The 18,345-nt window shown below is 45.5% G+C and overlaps 4 protein-coding genes across 4 annotated transcripts; 3 read left to right on the top strand and 1 right to left on the bottom strand.

Annotated features, from left to right (window-relative positions):
* Positions 1-6,045: 6,045 nt before the first annotated feature.
* On the top strand, positions 6,046-8,067 carry Triagg1_1589 (transcriptional regulator family: Fungal Specific TF; the record flags this gene model as incomplete). Its single annotated transcript, XM_062895675.1, has 3 exons — positions 6,046-6,162; positions 6,229-6,570; positions 6,640-8,067. The coding sequence occupies 3 exons, from the start codon at positions 6,046-6,048 to the stop codon at positions 8,065-8,067; spliced, it is 1,887 nt and encodes a 628-aa protein (XP_062759128.1).
* A 943-nt stretch (positions 8,068-9,010) lies between these two features.
* On the top strand, positions 9,011-10,519 carry Triagg1_1590 (uncharacterized protein; the record flags this gene model as incomplete). Its single annotated transcript, XM_062895677.1, has 3 exons — positions 9,011-9,353; positions 9,410-10,059; positions 10,430-10,519. 3 exons carry the CDS (start codon positions 9,011-9,013, stop codon positions 10,517-10,519), a joined length of 1,083 nt encoding a protein of 360 aa, XP_062759129.1.
* Positions 10,520-14,620: 4,101 nt separating this feature from the next.
* On the bottom strand, positions 14,621-15,973 carry Triagg1_1591 (uncharacterized protein; the record flags this gene model as incomplete). The annotated part of the gene is made up of 3 exons (XM_062895678.1): positions 14,621-15,059; positions 15,198-15,748; positions 15,824-15,973. The coding sequence occupies 3 exons, from the start codon at positions 15,971-15,973 to the stop codon at positions 14,621-14,623; spliced, it is 1,140 nt and encodes a 379-aa protein (XP_062759130.1).
* A 668-nt stretch (positions 15,974-16,641) lies between these two features.
* Positions 16,642-17,670, top strand: Triagg1_1592 (uncharacterized protein; the record flags this gene model as incomplete). The annotated part of the gene is made up of 3 exons (XM_062895679.1): positions 16,642-16,708; positions 16,808-17,242; positions 17,306-17,670. 3 exons carry the CDS (start codon positions 16,642-16,644, stop codon positions 17,668-17,670), a joined length of 867 nt encoding a protein of 288 aa, XP_062759131.1.
* Positions 17,671-18,345: the final 675 nt, after the last annotated feature.

Genomic DNA, 18,345 nt, shown 5'->3' on the forward strand with positions numbered 1-18,345 from the left:
TGTATGTAAGGCTTCACAAGGATCGCGGCACGTTCCTTGACGACAGTTCCCTAGCCTCAGATTAACGATGTATATGGCCAGCTTCCGTATAAGGTCTGTACAGATACCTAATGGAATGAAAGCGAGACTTGAATGTCAGATTACGCTTCCCCCGGAGTCTTCTCGCGAACATTTCCATTTGATCCAATTGATGTCTGCCGCGAGCTTTCTGTATTATGCATTTGAACTACCATATGAAACTGATTCAATGGACCTTATCCTCAATCACTCTGCCATTGTCAATTAGATGACGACACAGTACTTATCTTGAACGCAATGTTTGTAGCGAAGCTGAACCGAATAGTGGACCAACTCTCGATTTCAGATCATAATGCAGGTGTGGCTAAATAATACCATGACGCTGAGAAGTAGCTTGGTGGTGATACAGAGCAACCGTCACGCTGTTATCATTTTTGCAGCATAAGGTAGGTACAAAATTTGGGGACTCTTGGTCTGTCAAATTCCGGGTTTCGTTCTTGCTTACACAGACGGAAGGTTAAATCGCCAGGGTATGATTACCATAATTGGACAGCAGGTGGCTTGCACGAGCTATCGAGCGCTAAAATGACCAGGGTGCGATTGCCCAGATCGGATTAGCAGACAATCTTACAAATCTAGCTAACCGCTTGCACCAGCTAGGAACTTGTTAAAGGCAGTAGTGCTAATCCCAGTAAGGTAGAAGCACCCTGGAAGCGACAAATACCACGGATCAAAGATGACGAATACAGGACGGATTGTGAACGTCAAATGCAAGGCAATATTGTCAATGATTACACATAGTAAGTTCCATCAATTCGTCCTATTTATCAGACTATATATCACTTTCAAGTATATAAGTAGTAGTCGACTGTCGCCGAGAAGAAAACTGAAAAAGCCCTCTATCTACAAGCACATCAGTCAACTTCCAATCAAGCATATCAAACACAATCATCCCAACTAACTCAATCCAACACCATGGCTCCCACTTTTTACGAGACTCTTCTTGAGCGTAACAAGCAAGTCAATGATTTCTCATATTCATGCTGCTGCCAATGCTAACCGCTGCGAAACAGGAAATACGCTGAAGCTCACAACCCAGCTCCCACAATTGCCGAACAGATGGCTCTCGGACGCGTCTTCGAAACTACTCTCGTCAGTAAGTAAAAGTTTTACGATAACCTTTCGGGTCAGAAAAACTGACTTGCATAGTTACTTGTGTCGATTTCCGCCTCAACCCAGATCAATTCTTGCAAACTAAGCCCGAAGGTAAGCAATTAGCTAGTCTTTCTCATTTTCAATAATCTAATGAACGTAATGCCCTAGATCAGTTCCTTATCTCGCGCAATCCTGCAGGGCGCGTTGGTCCTGCTTTGCAAGAAGTGATGCTTTTTGATGTTTTCCTTGGATTGAAGAGGGTCATTGTAATTCATCACACAGGTATGCCGTGTTGATCCATATTAAGTCATATTAAGACAGAAGCAAATGCTGATTAATACTCTCTGTTAGACTGTGGCGGGGGTCAGTTCAAGGACGCAGATATCCGTGAGGCTCATAAAAGCCGTCTGCCTGATCATTCAGAGATCGATCATATGGTGTTTGGGGCTTTTGAAAAGTGAGTCTTCCGCTCGAGAAAAGGAAATGGAAAATCACGAGGGTATATGCTAATTCATAAGCCAGTGTTGAGCAAAGCGTCCGAGACGATCTTCATTTACTGAAGACATCTCCTTATGTTCCTAAGCGAATTTCTGATCAATCTTTGGGCTTTGTGTACGACATCAAGACAGGCTTGTTAACTCCTGTGGAGTAAAATAACCAAACAGGATTTATTGTGAGAAAGATTATCAAGAGGTAGATACAAGTAGGTGTACGGATTACCTACCTAGTATGTAGCTTACATTAGGATACTGACACTCATTTGTATCCCAATCTACCTAGATAGTCATACAGTTAAAAAATATTTCTTTGCTATACGAGTTTTGATACGAATTTCTCATGCCGATCTATTATGAATGGTATTGTGTCAAATGTGACTCAGTAGCTGCAAATCTCTGCTGAGTTTAACTTATATATGAATCAGTTAATGTTCTGTGATGCCCGTATCAGTAAAACCCTTGCTTTCTCCCAGTCCTGAAAGTTTATTGTACTCTTGGCCAGCATATCTATAATTTACTGCATAGAACCATTTCCATCTACTTCTTGCGAGTGTGCTAGAGAGAAGTATTGGGACGCAGTTGTAGGGTACCTAGCAAGCGCGCTAAAAGTTCAACAGATTGATCCAACCCCGCTTCTTTTGTCCCTTCTTGTGGGTTGATTCTAGAACCACTTCTCCACTTTAGTGCTGACTGGCGAGTTATGTAACCGACCGAAGTACCTGTATGGGTGGCTCAGTTCATCTCAGGTATATCTTCGTTAAGTTTCCAAAAGCATTTCTTTCCAAGACAGTACTATCTAAGTAGTGCGCAAGCCAATTTGAAAGAGTCATCACTCGAATACTTATATCTTTAAAGACACACTCAACTACTGGAGGGACTCCATTCGGCCGGAATGGCTTCTACCAATCTCCTCTGGATAAATCCGACAACCTCTACTGTGCCCTTCGACCGCGCTAAAATAAGACGTGAGGTTATGCAAAAAGTAGCTCAGAAGCGGAAAAGACAACCAAAGCACCAGCATCCCAACAGCCGACAAATTCCTGTTTTTATAGCCGACAATGATTTTAGTGGCAGCACGACTGACGAGAGGCAAGTCCAAACAGTTGATATGACAAGGATTCCTGCCACAACCAGGTATGATGATGTCGGCTTGCGGGCAGATGCAGCATATTTGCGCACTGTCAGTCCGGCTTATCCGATAATGCTCGCGAAAACAAATCTACGTTTTCTGGATCTGTCGTTACTAGCTTCGGTTGGAGTTGGTCGGTATACTGGGCAAAGGCTTCTTGAACATCCTCAAAGCATTACCCATTTCTTTGAGGGAAAGAATTGGTCATACTTCCGTTATATCCCTTTGCACTACGATCAAAGTATATTAATACGCAGTGCTACGGATTGTGTTCTAGCTCGCGTTAGATGCTTGCTTACGCCAGACGACAAGCAATGGGAGCTACTCGCTCTTTCAAAATATTCGATAGCGCTATCAAATTTACAAGATGCGATTCACTCTGCTTCTCAGCATATTACAACAGAGGTGCTCTGCGCCACGCAAATCCTAGGCCTGTATGAAGTAAGTGCTAATCTAGCAAATCTTGAAATATATGGCTTACTTTTTTTTGTTCTATGTAGCTGCTCAACCCTAGTCGGGAGAATGCCTGGATAAAGCACACCGCGGGAGCCACGTACATAATAAAGTTACGGGGTCCACATAGTTATAACTCCGAGTTTGAGAAAAGTCTCTTTATGGGACATGTTGGACCAATGGTAAGTGTTTTGCTCTTGCCATCAAAACGTTCATCTGGATAAGGTATACTGAACTCTCTGGTAGGCAACAGAAGCAATACTCAATAACGAAGCCTGCTTCCTCGAACACCCAACATGGAGAGCAGTGCTTGAATCAATCATCACAGACGATCCCCTTGTACCAGACAGAAGTACCATGGTCATCTCTATGGTGTCGATCTTTGTCACTATCCCCACCCTCTTCAAAGATTTTACTGACGTGATTTGCCATAATCCCAAACAACCACTTAAACTAATCACAGGGCTCATATCTCGAGCCCAGAAACTTCGAGCGTCTCTACAAAACTGGTACAGCACCTATATTCAACCAAGTGGGATGTCGGTGAATAATCCGCCATTTGGAAATATGTATTACGATGCGTTGATTATATATTATATCTGCATGATATACAGTGACCGGCTGAATACGTGCATTCATTTACAGGAGACACCGGGTATATACGACATGGAGGAAGAATGCCAATGGTTTGCGGGCATCATCGTATCGCTACACCATAGGGAAGAATCATACTCTAACCGCCAGGGATCATTGCTATTGGCTCAAAAACTACCCATTGCTGAAGCGACTATTGAATCTGGACCAGCGTGGAGAATGCAGCTGAGTCTTGGCAGTGGTCAGGATCACGTTTTCAAAATGCCCAGAGAAACGTTTGACAACTGGTGCAAACTCTTTGGGCGAAGAACTATATAATATTGAGAGCCGGGTTATTAAGTGAATAAAATATTTATTTATCTGTTCACTACCAACATGACGCTATTTGTGTGCAGCGACTGATGCAAGATACTCTTTATGCTGCAGCACTGCGGCGTCCATTATTTTGAGGGCACGTGCAATGGCTGGCCTTGATGAAATGCGACCAATCCAAGCCGTATAATTTTTCCACTGAGATGTATCGAGTTCTGGGTAAACGATAGTAGCCAAGCCTTTGCAGTAGGGGAGAAACATGATGTCTGCGTAAGTGACACGGTCTCCTATCAGATATTCTGTGCCCTGGCTTCCGAGATGTGCGTCAATGACCCCCAGAAAACGCTTGATCTCATTACCATAGCGCTCTATGACTGATGGGAGGGTCTCTTGATGGAACGTGGTATACCAAACCATTTGCCCAAAGTATGGTCCTTGGCCACTCATCTGAAAATGCTCCCAGCAGCGCGTCAAGTGTTTTTCTGGGCCAGAAGCGTACTGTAGCGTATTTTGGATGTCATAGACATCAATGAGATAGTCAATGATTGCGCCAGACTAAATCACTCGCCGTAGTATTAGCTGGTCTGGTCGCATGCAAAGTATAGCAGCTTTTCTTATGATGAACTCAACTTGCCTCCCATATTGTCATATCGTTATTATTTGGGTCTCTCAGCACTGGCACTTTGCCGTTGGGATTCAATGAGAGGAAAGGTTGTTGCTTTGTATCTGCAGCGTGGATTTTCTCGAGCCGATATGGAAGCCCAAGTTCTTCGAGGATAAATGCCACCTTCCATGGGTTTGCAGAGGCTGCAAACGGTGCAGAGGCGTAGAGAACAAAGGGCTGCAGATTAGGCATTGTGTTTCTCTGTCTTCTTTTTCGGACCCAAGAATATTTCCCATTTAGTAATAATGTGAATCAGTTAGGGAATCTCTAAATGTTATTCGTATATATTTGATAAAGGCGACGTACACTAGCAAACTTATATCACTTGCATCTCCCATCAGTGCTAGAGCCTCTGCCGAGCTTTTAAAAAAATTACGGCTGTAGTTGCCCTGGTATTATTAATGAGTTTATTGTACTTGGTAAGCAAAACATACTGCGATCCTCACGCTTATGTTACCTTTGTCACACAAGTCGTGAGTTTCGGAGGTCCAATGTTTTCGGACCACGGGCTTCGGACCACTATCTTTCGGACCACGATCTCTCTGACCAATCAACGAAGCCGGTTTTCTCCGCTCTTGGCTATGCCGTCACACAATCAATTCACGTCGTCTGCTTTTCTTTCGTAAGCACCATACCATACTACCGGGTACTATACTCCGTATTGGTGCGTCAAGCTCACACAATCCCCAAACTTCGGTTGTTGATTGTTTGTCGCATCTGGATGCGGACCTGCATTCGGACCAGGGTATCTCCCTTACCATCCTGTATTGTCCGAAGCTGAGAAGATGGCGGATCAAACTTTGAAGAGCAACTCACAGAACCCTAGCGAGAGTCAAGGCCCAGTGGTGAGCTCTTGGAGCTGCTTCAATTGCCGTAGACGCAAATCCCGATGCAATCGACAGAGTCCATGCGGATTCTGCTCTAAAGCGGGCGTGGAATGCCTGTATCCCTTTAGCGGGCGCATGCCAACTCGCCAGCATAACTCGGCAACCGCATCTGTCCCTTCATCTCGGGCGCCTCGGCCGCGTAAGCGGTCCGAAGTTCAGGTGCAAGAGCTTCTCAGTCGCCTGAGGCAGTTAGAGAGCGTGGTGGACGGTATGAAGGCTCAGGCACGAGATGAAGATTCCACACCTCGCCATACCAATTCAGGCAATGCGCCCAGCAGGAACAGCAAACCAGATTCGACAACCCAAATAGACCTGGCGCTTCACGACATACACGCAATGGACGTATATCATGAAGATACACAAAAGCTGAATGGTTCGTTTGGCAGCCTTCATGTTTGCGAAGAAGGCACGCTGTATACTAGTAACGGCTTTTGGACTGCTCTTCATGGCGAGGTAAGCTCTGCATCTGTAGCGTAGCCGCATCCATGTAGACTCGTTTTCTAATTGTCTTATCAATAGCTAAGAAGTGTCCGCGAAGCATTCGAGACCAACGACATCATCGATTCAAATGCCTTTGAAGACAGTCTCTCGGCAGACGAGGCAGAGTCTGGCCAAATACCCTTCACCTTTAGTCAAAGCAATCCGCTTGAATCTGTATTTCATCCGGCGCCACATCTCCTGTCTTATATTTGGCAGGCATATGTTGAGAATGTGGATCCCTTTATCAAGGTACTACATGTGCCAACTATGACCGAAGTAATTCGGCTCGCCGAAGCCGGTTTTGATAAGCTGTCCCTAGGGATGCGTGCTTTAATCTTCTCCATCTCTCTCGCAGCCGTTAACTCACTGAGTAGCTCTGATGTAAATGCACCTTCCATCCAGTAGACTCATGCAATACTCATTTACTACAGTGCTGACAAAACTCTGTAGGTGCAAGAGGCGTTCCAAGATGCCAAAGACAGGGTTCTCTCTGGTCTTGTGCTGGGAACGGAGAAGGCACTATCGCAAGCGGGTATTCTCAAGACGACCGACCTATGCGTTGCTCAAGCATCTTTAATCTACCTCGAGAGTGCAGGCCATCGGTATGGCATGCGGACTGTATGGATGATGTCTGGTATTTTGGTAAGGGCCGCGATATCGGTAGGGCTGCATCGCGATGGCGCTACCTTTCCAAGCGTCTCCCTTTTCGACGCGGAGATGAGACGAAGATTATGGTGGCATATCTGTTGTTTCGATGCTCGTGTCAGCCAATGCTATGCACCCGAAACTATGATATCCAACAGCATGTTGGATACCAGGGAGCCCACAAACTGCAACGATGCGGATCTTGAGGTCAACATGATTAAAGAGCCGATTGCGCGAGAGGGCTTTACCAATGTGAGTTTTACTCTCATGGCATGTGAGCTGCGGCGTCTGTGCAACCATGTGCTCTCTTCAATGTCCGCTCTGTTGGCTTCTGGGGAGAAGCAGCAGGCAGCAAAATGCGTCGCATTGCGTAAGATAGAGGAAGCACGAGAGTGGGCTACCACCCAATTTTTTGGAAACTCCGGCCCAAGACATGCTGTGCAACACTTTGCTGAATTTTTCTTTGGCATGCTCCTGGACCACCTCAACATTATTGTGCGAGATACGAATATATTTGGGAAATCAGCATCGGTCGACCAGACAGATCTCAGAAACAGATCGTTTATGTCTGCGTTAACTCTCATTGAGAACGTGCGGAAATGGCGATATCAGTCCTCAACACATCAATGGGGATGGGTCCTAATGAATTTCCAACAATGGTATGCTGTCGGTATCGTCCTTATGCATCTTCAGACACAGACATGGGACTCTGGGTGTGAACGAGCTTGGAGTCTCGTAGTTAAGACCCTAAATGAAACCCCCCCGGCTATGATGACGCAGAATCCTCTACGAGAGTCTATAGTTGGCATGGTTACCGCTACACGCCAGCACAGGAAGGAACAGCTTGCACAGCAAAATTCTCAACCAACAAGCTATCAGAATGTATCTCTGATGCCGCAAATCTGCGCTTCAATTTCTGCCCCAGCAGGCTTTTGGTCCAGCTCTTCTGGTATGGATTTGGCAACGGAGCTCTCTCTTGATACATATGCAGCAGAGGGCGAGATCGCAGAACCACTCAATATACCGCTAAGTACAAAGCCGGTAGAAACATCTCAAGACAATCTCTCCGAGAATTGTCTTTACCAAGAGGATATTCATCCAGAGATTAGTTATCCACCATGGTATATGGAATCGGCAAACGATTTAGATACTATGGAATCCAATTTTGAGAGCCTGCAGCAATTATTCTTCCATAGTCTTCTAGATAGTAATGGGGGCTATTTGCGAGGGTGATAATCCGGCTCTTATCGGAATAGTTACAAAATGCCTAATTGAGAAACAGCTTTCGAAATCTCTGTACTTCCATTGTAGATAACGAACACTTATATAGGTAGCTTACTTCTTCTTCACTCTACTCCCACTTTTTCGGAACCTTTGCTCGCCGCATCAAGTGGTGCCGCCTTGGCTGTTCGTTTGACAGATGATGATGACTCCAAATACTCAATTCCGGATTGGTGTTTGCCATTTACATTTTAAGTAAGGTGTGCTGGAAAGAGTATTGGTGGTATACCTAAACTACCCGTATTTCGCCCTGCCTGAAAAGCAGTTTATAATCCTTTTCTAGTAGTTGCCGAAGTAGTTATAGTTACTAGGATGGGCTGGGCTCTCTCTTTCACCAATAATTATGCTTGTAATTTTGCCGAGCCATTAGATATGTTGTAAAATAAAATCGCAATGCGTTTGATAGTCGGCTAGACCGGTACTTTGTCCAGAATCTATCCGGGATGTATCCGGAGGGCCATACGGTGGCTTCTTTCACGTATTCCATAGTGACGGCTATAAGTCTTTTCTCCGGGGGAGGGTTTGTGTTAAAGCCGTGTTTCGTTTGGTAGAGATATGTTCAGTTGCGGATCTTCATGAATCGTCATCATATTCGTGGTAGCCAATCTGAGGCTTCATGGCGTATTTATGGGGCAGTAGGAGAGAAATGTCTGGCCTCACTTTGCCCATGGGGTAAATGGCTTGTCCAGTATTTTGTGGAGCACTAGTTGCTCTAGCATTTAAATCGCATGAACTAATTCTTCCGTGCTACATGCATTGACAATTATTCGTGGAGTTCAGACAAAGCACGAGGGTTCGTTAGTGGGTATAGATCTATGTAAAAGCTGTTGGGACGTCGCTTTTCGCTTTTCCAAGGGAATTTCACACATCCTTCAGCTTCATCTATTTACCCATCATGAAATCTGTCATCGTCAAAGCGCACCCTCTACGATGCGAGATTATCGATACCCCCATTCCACAGCCAGGGCCAGATGAGGTCCTCATAAGAGTCATGTTCTGCGCTAGCAACCCACGCGATTGGAAAGCTCCCGATCATCTAATTCCTGGCATTGAAATAAATCAGGGCAATGAGATGTCTGGAATTATTGAGGCGGTGGGAAACAATGTGTACGAATTCCGGAAAGGCGACCGGGTTGCGGCGGCGCATCCAATGCAGACGGAGAATGGCACTTATGCGGAGTATGCGACTGCTCCTATTAATACGTGCATCTTGCTGCCGCCAAACATCTCATTTGAAGGTTAGTTACCAATGAAAATGTGCATGTTGGTGAATCTTTGCTCATGTAAGAAATAGAGGCCACTACCATACCATTTGCCTTGTGCACAGCAGCGATAGGACTATACCAGCGACTCAAAATTCCGTTTCCGACATCTTCAGAGATTGCCCAAGTCCAACCTCCACTGATCGTGTACGGAGGTGGATCTTCTATTGGAGCGTTTACATTAAAATTGGCACAGTTTGGACGTTTCGATCAGGTCATTGCTGTATGTGGATCTGGAAGATCATACGTCGAGTCGCTTGGCGTAGTTACCGATTTTGTCGATTACCGAAACTGCAATGTCGTCAATGATCTGAAGGCTGCCCTTGGAGGGAAGAAATGCTTTCATGCTGTTGATGCCATCAATGATAGTAACAGTTTCCGACATCTATCAGAAGTGTTGGCACCAGAAGGAGCTCGCATGTCTGTTTACCTGCCCCGTCTAGACTATAGCTGTATTCCTCCTTGGATATCTATTGGCATTACATTCTTCGGCACAGTTCATGGACAAGCAACTCCAATCAGCAATGAAGTATACAGCGAAGATGTGGATTTTGCGTACGCCTTTTTCCGGCTCGTTGGTCGATGGATTGCTGAGGGTAAAATGACCGGACAACCATATGAAATCCTGTCACACGGATTGGAGTCCGTTGAAGATGGTTTACGGATGTTGAAAGAGGGGAAAGTAAGTGCCAAAAAGCTCATATATAGAGTTTCTGATACACCTGGTGTTGGTTCTGCATAGCTGTGAGGCGCATTACAACATCACGCATCTAGTAATACAAAATAAATTGCATTGACCGACCGGTTTCCGTAGGTTTTAGACGAGTCCTGTTCAAGTTGCTCGGCTGTGCTTATAAAACCGGTAGCCCCGTCAAGCTTGCCGCGTCAATTTCCTCCCTTGACGGGTCTTTTCACAAGAAGTTAAGTCCAATAATCAAAAGTATGATACTGTTATCCTGTGCATATTTGAGAAAACAATCCACCCAAAAGTTGACAGTTTGTTACGAATAGTCGTAATATACCCAATGGCGGATCAGCTGACCTCAGGTCAGTCCGATAAGGTTTCGTTGCCCAATTTCAGCGTCAAAGCAACCAACATTGAGGCTAGCGACCACTCAGGCGTTGTATTCTTCGCCGTATAACTTGCACCTCTGCTCTCATCCAGGGTTGTCGAAGTTTCTCTGTCTGGTTCATCTTACCCAAAGAGATTGAATGAGCATAATTTGATCAGCTGGACAATCTATGATCTAGTTCGTTAATGTTACAACTCACTACGGAAAAGGTCTTGTTACTTGCGCCAGAGATAGAGTTACGACTTTCGCTTGTGGTCAAACGTTCTCCAGGCTAGTTATAGTGTCCCACTGGGGATATTTGATACCTATCTACGGAATATGTCTCTCAGAGTAGCACAATAAGCGATGAAAATGGGAAATGGATTTGGATTTGCAACCAGTGGCACCTTGGCCTGTGTCAAATTGCAGAGCGGAAAAATGCACTTGCTAATGACATTGGCCGTGTTTCTTGCCAGCACTAGCGCTAGGGCAAATCACTCGAGTGGCATACCGGACATGGAACCTTCCCAGCAGCTAAGCATAATCTTGCAGACCCTCCCCTCATCTCTGACATGGAGGCGCGCAGACAAACGTGCTTCATAGCTGGGATGAATACGATGCCGGAACCATATCAGGCAGGATGTGACAAATATCCTCGTCTCTAAAATCACTTGTGGTAATGCAAAGACTACACTGTCCAGAGTATCAGATGGTCCTTCCGGCGGCATCCCCTTCTCTTCTTTCATTTGTTAGTCCAGATCTATCACCACTGCAATTCAATTTACCAAGATTTAACCCATGAGCTTTCTGGCGAAAAAATGTTCTACTAAAGCTCTAAAAGGAGGCGGGGTTTTTTTTTTTTTAAATAGTACAGAAATTGGACTTCGGTCCGTTTGGAGGAGAATTAAATATTAAAACTGTAAACTTTTCAATCACTACGCAGGTGTCCCAAATCCAAGCGGCGCAAGACAATCCCTCGACGGACCCAATCCAGATAATGAAACAACTTTAACCAAGTAAGTCACCAAGAATAAGTTTCAAAAGGATCGGCAATCTTTAGATAAATTAGCCGCATTGTCCACAGTGTTGTCTTACGTCAAATAAGCTGGAAAAACAAAAGCGGTTTGTTACTCCGTAAAGGCCGCTGATACATTATCCATGCAAGAAGTTTGCACTGACCCATTACACCAGTCAACAAACGGAAATCTGGAAAGTAGCAATTCGACTTAGCGCAGACTGCATGAACCGCAAAAGATAAAAGAAAAACCTCTGCCAAGAAAGTGGACCTTTTGATAGGCCCAAGATAGCGTCAAGGTAGAGCAACCATAGTAATTCAGCTTGTTTCTTAACCTGCTTATAGTAAGATGGTTTGGTTCTGCTTTCTTATCCAAGGCAGGAAGCAGTATTTGACTCAAGTGGCTCAATAAATAGGTGATGCAAATTACGGAGTAGACGGCGATCATTTACTAAGGCAAGATGATAGGAGTACTGCGTTAAAATGATGTTCATACTAAGCCTTACGGGTGATAGACTTTAAGCACCGTCCTATGAGATGACACAGCGACTACCTAGCCTCTACGCTACTAGGCGGTGACACCTCCTAGCTTAAGACTGGTTCTATAGGGGATATTCTCTCTAGGGAATAGAATATACTCCCCACTCAGTATTGGAGAATCTCTACCACAGTTAAAGGTCTCATTGGGGCGGCAATGAGGTGTAATATGATTTTTTGCATAGTAGGGGCAGCACTATGCGGTAGTTCGCCGGCGAAAGGGGCGAGAGCCTACATCATGCAACGCTTCAGGGGGTTTGTTACGTTTCCAAGGCCAAGGAGCATTTGCGCCCCATAGTTTGTCAACTTAGTCTATTAACTTGGCACTTTTCTCCATATTTATAGCGCGTTCCTGCGGAGGTATCGGCACCAGGGTGAGGGAGTTGTCGCCTACGAGGAGAATCAGGATGACTGCTTGGCTAAACTCTGGTACCAACAGTACTTGTACTTTTACAAGGAGTAACTGCTCCGGGGACCACAGTCTGTCCATTTGTTTGTCTACAACCCAGTCAAAACGATGCGCATGTTGGACGCAAAAGTCGGTAACTAGTAAAACAGCGTTGGCATTGAGTATGATTGCAAAAATAAACGACTACCTGACACGTCCATGGCCAGTGATTCCATCACTCTACTGGCGATCAGCACTGTTCAATTAGGTGGAGATGATGCGTACTCCGTACTCGTACACTCTATCCGCTGCTTATTCTCGATGGACTTGGGACACTAACAATGCGGTCAAGGAACCAAAACGAACTAAGAAAACTAAGCGCATTCCCCCAGGCGTCTCTATTTAGCGTTTCTTTTTTCTTCAAGGCAACATGGAAATGTCTCCATGTTTTTGAGCGAGTGGATTGGTCAAGTTAAACCTCGGTCTTAAGTCGATTATGTATCTTCTTTTCACCCCTAGTTTGCAAAATGGACAGGGTGGTAACAGTTACGTATCGGTATGCACCTAATTTAAATATTCTTTACATGAATAAGGGTTTTACTGTGGAGCATATAGTGGTACAATGTGTCGAGCAGTAAAGCCATCGTAAGCCCGCCATTTACTGCAATAAATTGGATGCTTTCGTGGGAGTTGGGGGGGCATTTCTTTAAAGATACCGAAACCAATTCATTATGTTCATTTTGTATCATTGCTTGCATCAAAGAAGAACTCGGCGACAGAGATTTGCAATGCCTTGACTTGCTTTTTGGACGGTTCCCGTCGGGGAATACGTCGTCTATCGACAAGGGATGGAGATTTTTCAAGCAGACCGAATCACGCCAATCACGTAGTTGCTATATATAGGTACACCGTATAATAGTATAAGGATTACTTTCTATACCAAGTTCGCAGCCTTTCAAGCAACATGTTTTGTTCTGTGTTATCCCATATACTCATGTCGAATGATGGACTGTCGAGCTTCGCTCTGCGGGTTCTGGTGTGATACACGCATCATAGCTGTACTATATTCGTCATTCTTAGAGCCAACGATACAAACGACACATTTTTATCATCCACAGAAAATAGGAACTCCAGGTTATGCAGTCTCGACCGTGATTTCTTCTGGGTCATCCTAGCCGGGCGTAGATAGCCACGCAATGCTTTCATATCTTTCGATCAATCGCTTGATTCAATTACCATTTCGATGAACAGCGGTGTCGTGGAGGCTTGTTAGGGAGGAGAAATTTCGTATTGTGAGGTCAATAATCGACATTATTCGAATATTACTACATGCTCCAGTTGAAAATTGGCTGAGCTAACACTGTGGGCTGTATCTCGCCTTCTCATAGCCTTGAGGCTGGTGTATAGAAAGGTGAGTACCACACCACGAGTGTCAGCATTGGAGAATAAAGAGGGGAGCTTAGGGTACAAGCTCGCGCGATTGCAACCAAGAGATCAGATGAGGACATGGAAGGGCATTAGACGCTTGAGATACAAGTACAGGCACGGCCGAAGTGTTTGCCCTTGGGCCAAGAGTTGGAGACGGTTCACCAGGCAAAACTCAACATAGCGTCCGGCTCAGTTAATAGCTTGTCTGCAAAGCTATACAAAGGTTCTAGACGACTAGTTAAGCGATTCAATTAGTATTGACTCTATCCCAGCTTGTAGCTGGCTAGTTATTCTGATAAGATTGAAAATTACTCTATATTTTCTATGTTGCTTTCTAACTATGGCAGGCACGGGATCCAGCCCGTGGCCCCTATTGTGGTCCACACACTTGTATTTGTTCAAGATTTTCACGTATGCTTCCACCCTGTCCCTTTTCGCCTTAGTGAAGGGAAAGGGGAGCAAATTATACCGGCAAGTTACCAAGACAACGACGAGAACTATATGGGAAAACGGGAGAGGGCCGAGCGAGACTAGGACCACAGAGATCAGCGACTGCACCATAAAACTTTCCAAATCTGCATGTTGTATCAAACTTTGACATTGTGCGGCAGGATAGAGATGGCTAATGAATATTGAGCTGAGAGAATTCTCACCATTATGATCGGCAAACATTGCAGCCATTGTTGACTAGCGTTATGCCATAAATATTAATGTTCGCTTCCCATTTTTCGTCTTTTTCAATCCCTGAGTCGAGATTACACCTCGTCCAGTTTCATGCGCCGTCCACACCAGTCGCTATCTGGGAAAATGCATCAGTTCTAAATCAGCCCTCAAAATTGTCCTTCTTCCACCCTAAGACCTGACTCCTGCCGTATTCTCCCGGTGAAGCGGCTCGATCGCTCCTCTCCATCGTCACTTTCGTCTCCTTTAAGATATGCTTGGCGCTCTCCCCATCCCCGTCTGTATCTGCTAGCTGGTGAAACGTGTCCAAGTGAATGTCATCACGCATGCCCTGATGGTGCCCACTTCTTGACTGCATGAATTTATTATTCGAAGCCGAGCCGCTGGTGTTGCCGCTGGAGCTACCGCCAAAGATGGGCAGTGAGAGGAGGGGGCGAAGAGCATGTAGAGAGCCAGCGACGATGCCAATGCCTTCTTCGATTATAGACCAAAGGCCAATCCTGCCGGTGCCGAACATGAATTCTGCCGGGTTGTTGTATAGGGTTAGGTAGCGGAGTCGAACAATTGTTGCACAGCTTGCACTGGTGAAAGGTCAGCCACGTGTAGTTTGTCTATTACCTGGTAGGGTTGCGCTCCGTTGGTAGGGTTACACTCCGTAGATTCGGCGGCAAAAGGAAGTGGGGCAATTTATGATCGGGAGAAGGAAATCTGAGACATACAATGCGCCCATCCCCAGAATCATGGCTACCGAGAGCTTGACCCTGCTCTTCATCTGTATCTTCCACAACAGAGCCCCAGGCAGAATTGCCAAAGTCCAGTCGGTTATAATCTCTATAGCAGAAAAGAAGAAGCTGACATCGCTGTTAAGTTCAAGATTGCACGTGCCGGTAGTAGTTTCGCCCCATAAGGTAGTGATGGGATGGCAAATATTGGAAATACCGGCTATGAATACGATGCAGGAAATGCTTGTGGCGATTATGACGCTCCAAATGATCCACCTGTAGCGACGGCGAGATTCGGCGATTCGAAGGAGAGTAATGGCGATGCTGCTCTTAATGAAGACAGTGCTGGAGGCGTAGAAGTATTCGGCGATGAAGAAGAGCTTTTTGTGAGGGTCAGTTTGGCTTTGTTCGATCCTCAATTGAAGATTCACAAGAGTATGCACCTTGGTTCCTTTCATGATATCACTGGGATGCAGTTTGGCAGCAAGCTGGCCAGATCCGAGATAGCTGCAGACAATGCATAAGGAAGCTGTCACTGTGAAGAGAAGCTACGAAGCATTAGATGGCTTTGAGATTGCTTTTGGGTCTTGGAGAGGATAAATTATCCCAGTTGGAATACGTACGAGGCCTATAAACATCAAAATGTCATCCCAGCCCAACGCTTTTCGCCAAAGACGAACTGATGTCCGTGCAATGAATGTGAGCCAGGCTAGGATTATCAGCACTATTGAAGCATGGAGAAGCTGAAGGCCGTCCCCTGCCGGCTCGACCATGATGGCGAAACAGTTGGGTGCGGTAGCAAAGGCAGATGAAGAGCAGAACGGAGGATGATTCGTAGAGAAACAAGAGAGAAAACCGGTAATGTAAAAGAAGTCTAAAGAAGAGTTACAACGGAGAAGAGACGTTGCAAAGAAGAAGAATGATTCTATTATTTAGCATCAATCCTCCCACCACAGAGGCAAAAAAAAATTCGCCTAAGATGAGACCATAGTGAAAAGAAAACGGCGCTCATCATTTCTTGTTCTGACCCATGCCGGGTGTTCATTACTCGAGTACCCTGTAACCGTTCCACCGGGAGCAGGATCAGCGGTACCTATACATATCTGGGTATACTTCGTATAATGCCTCTAGTATTGACGATTGTGGGCATAATTACCGGAATCTAGTACTGTACAATACGGTGTAGGTGTATGGGGCAAATGTTGAGCTAGGCTCGTTTCACCATCGTGCTTTAGACAAAGGGGTCATAGCGTGGCTTTTTTGCTGGATACATGCATAAGCAACGAGTAGTAGTACGTCTGCAGCTCTCCTTTTCCTCCCAAGACCTCTATCTTCTGACCCCTTTGTTTAGTATTTTACTTGTGTGATATCACATTTTCTTTCATCTTCTCCCGTCTCGCTACCTCCATCATTTTAAGAAGCCTTGTCTAGTATTAACACCATGACCGAATTTCTGATTAAGGACGAGGATTTAAGCAGCCTCAAAGGCAAGGTTGTTGTCCTTACAGGTACGGCTAATTTGCTTTTTTTTTTTTTTTTTTTTTTGCCGTATTACTCTAGTGATTATCCTGGAACTATGCTGCTGACCAGCCTATGGCTCATCATAGGCGGCTCGTCAGGCATAGGTTTCGCAACAGTCAACCTGCTGCTGTCACTAGGAGCGTCAGTGGTGAGCGGCGATCTTAACCCACCACCGGCCTCCGAGTCGACAGAAACGCCTGACTTGCTATTTGTGCGGACCGATGTGGCTAAATGGGATGACCTGACCGCTCTGTTCAAGAAAGCGAAGGAGCACCATGGCCGCATCGACTGCGTTTTCGCCAACGCCGGCATCGGCCCGCGCGCCAACTACTTGGTTCTTGAGACAGATGACCAGGGTGGGCTAAAGGAACCCTCGCATGAACTGTTGGATATCGGCTTGAGGGGTCTCATCAACACAGCTTCTCTTGCGGTTCACTATATAAAGGATCAACCTGAAGGTGGTAGCATTGTGCTCATGGGCTCTAGCACCGGGCTACAGCCACTTCGAGCAGTCGACTATTGTAAGTGGGGAGTAAAGCAATGTATTGTTGATCAGGGTCCCTTGTGCTGACCAAACTATGTAGCCACGGCCAAACATGGCGTCCTTGGGTTCGGCAGAGGGTTTGCACGGCTTGCGGAGATCGCGGGGCTTCCCATTCGTATCAACACTCTGATGCCATCATGGACAACGAGCAACGTCCTCCCAGACTTAGAGGGGCTCATGAAAGCGATTTCCCACGTGCCGCAGCCTGCTCTGGTAGTTGCGCGCGCTGCCGTTTATCTGATGGCAGATACATCCAGACAGGGAGACGCAATTTTTGTGGCTGATGGTAAGTACAAGGAAATCGAAAAGGCTGTGCTTTTGCCCGCCTACGAAACCATTAAAGGAAAGGGAAACCCTAGCGATGATGAAGTTTTGAAACGCCTTTTGGAATTACCTGCGCAATAACTTAGAAGGATATAGTATGGAGTAGGACTTTCTTTAGTAGAGAGATTATATCCAAGTTTAGAATAAAAGGCATTGGAATAGATGGACGACGCCCTGACCTAACATTCATCTTCGAAATCTAGAAACAACAATACTGCGAAAGGTTTCCCCCTATGGACGAAAGCGACTCTGAGAAAACATTCGGCGTTCCATATTTAATACTAGTGGCTTAATGGTTACGACTCGCAGACATAGCTAGTGCCCCGCAGTGGTGGCCTGATGCTCTTCTTGAGGATGAGTCAAGTACCTGATGATTTGTGATAGGCGCGAATGAATTGGCATATTATTTATTTATTCTATTTTTTTTTGTTGAAATCGATAATAATGTCTCCCAGCTGAAGAATGTAGAACGTTAGAATCTGAATGACAGTTAATTATACTAATATTTTAATATGATCGCTGCCTTGGCCTCACGAATCTCTAGAATTCTCCACACGGGAAGTCCATCACGGCTGGTCCATATGCGGGCCGGTTCCCTTCCATTAGCCGTGCGGATTTGCATCCCACTAGCCAATTACGAGAGCCTGCTTCGTGTCCTCTGTAGGTAGCGAGAAGAATCGATCGACATCCTCCCATTTACAAACTTGGGTCAAGCAGTCCTTATGTACAATGGCCACAGCTGCGCTATAAAAAAGA

The sequence above is a fragment of the Trichoderma aggressivum genome (assembly GCF_033847375.1).
Source record: "Trichoderma aggressivum f. europaeum strain CBS 100526 chromosome Unknown scaffold_004, whole genome shotgun sequence".
Lineage (NCBI taxonomy): Eukaryota > Fungi > Ascomycota > Sordariomycetes > Hypocreales > Hypocreaceae > Trichoderma > Trichoderma aggressivum.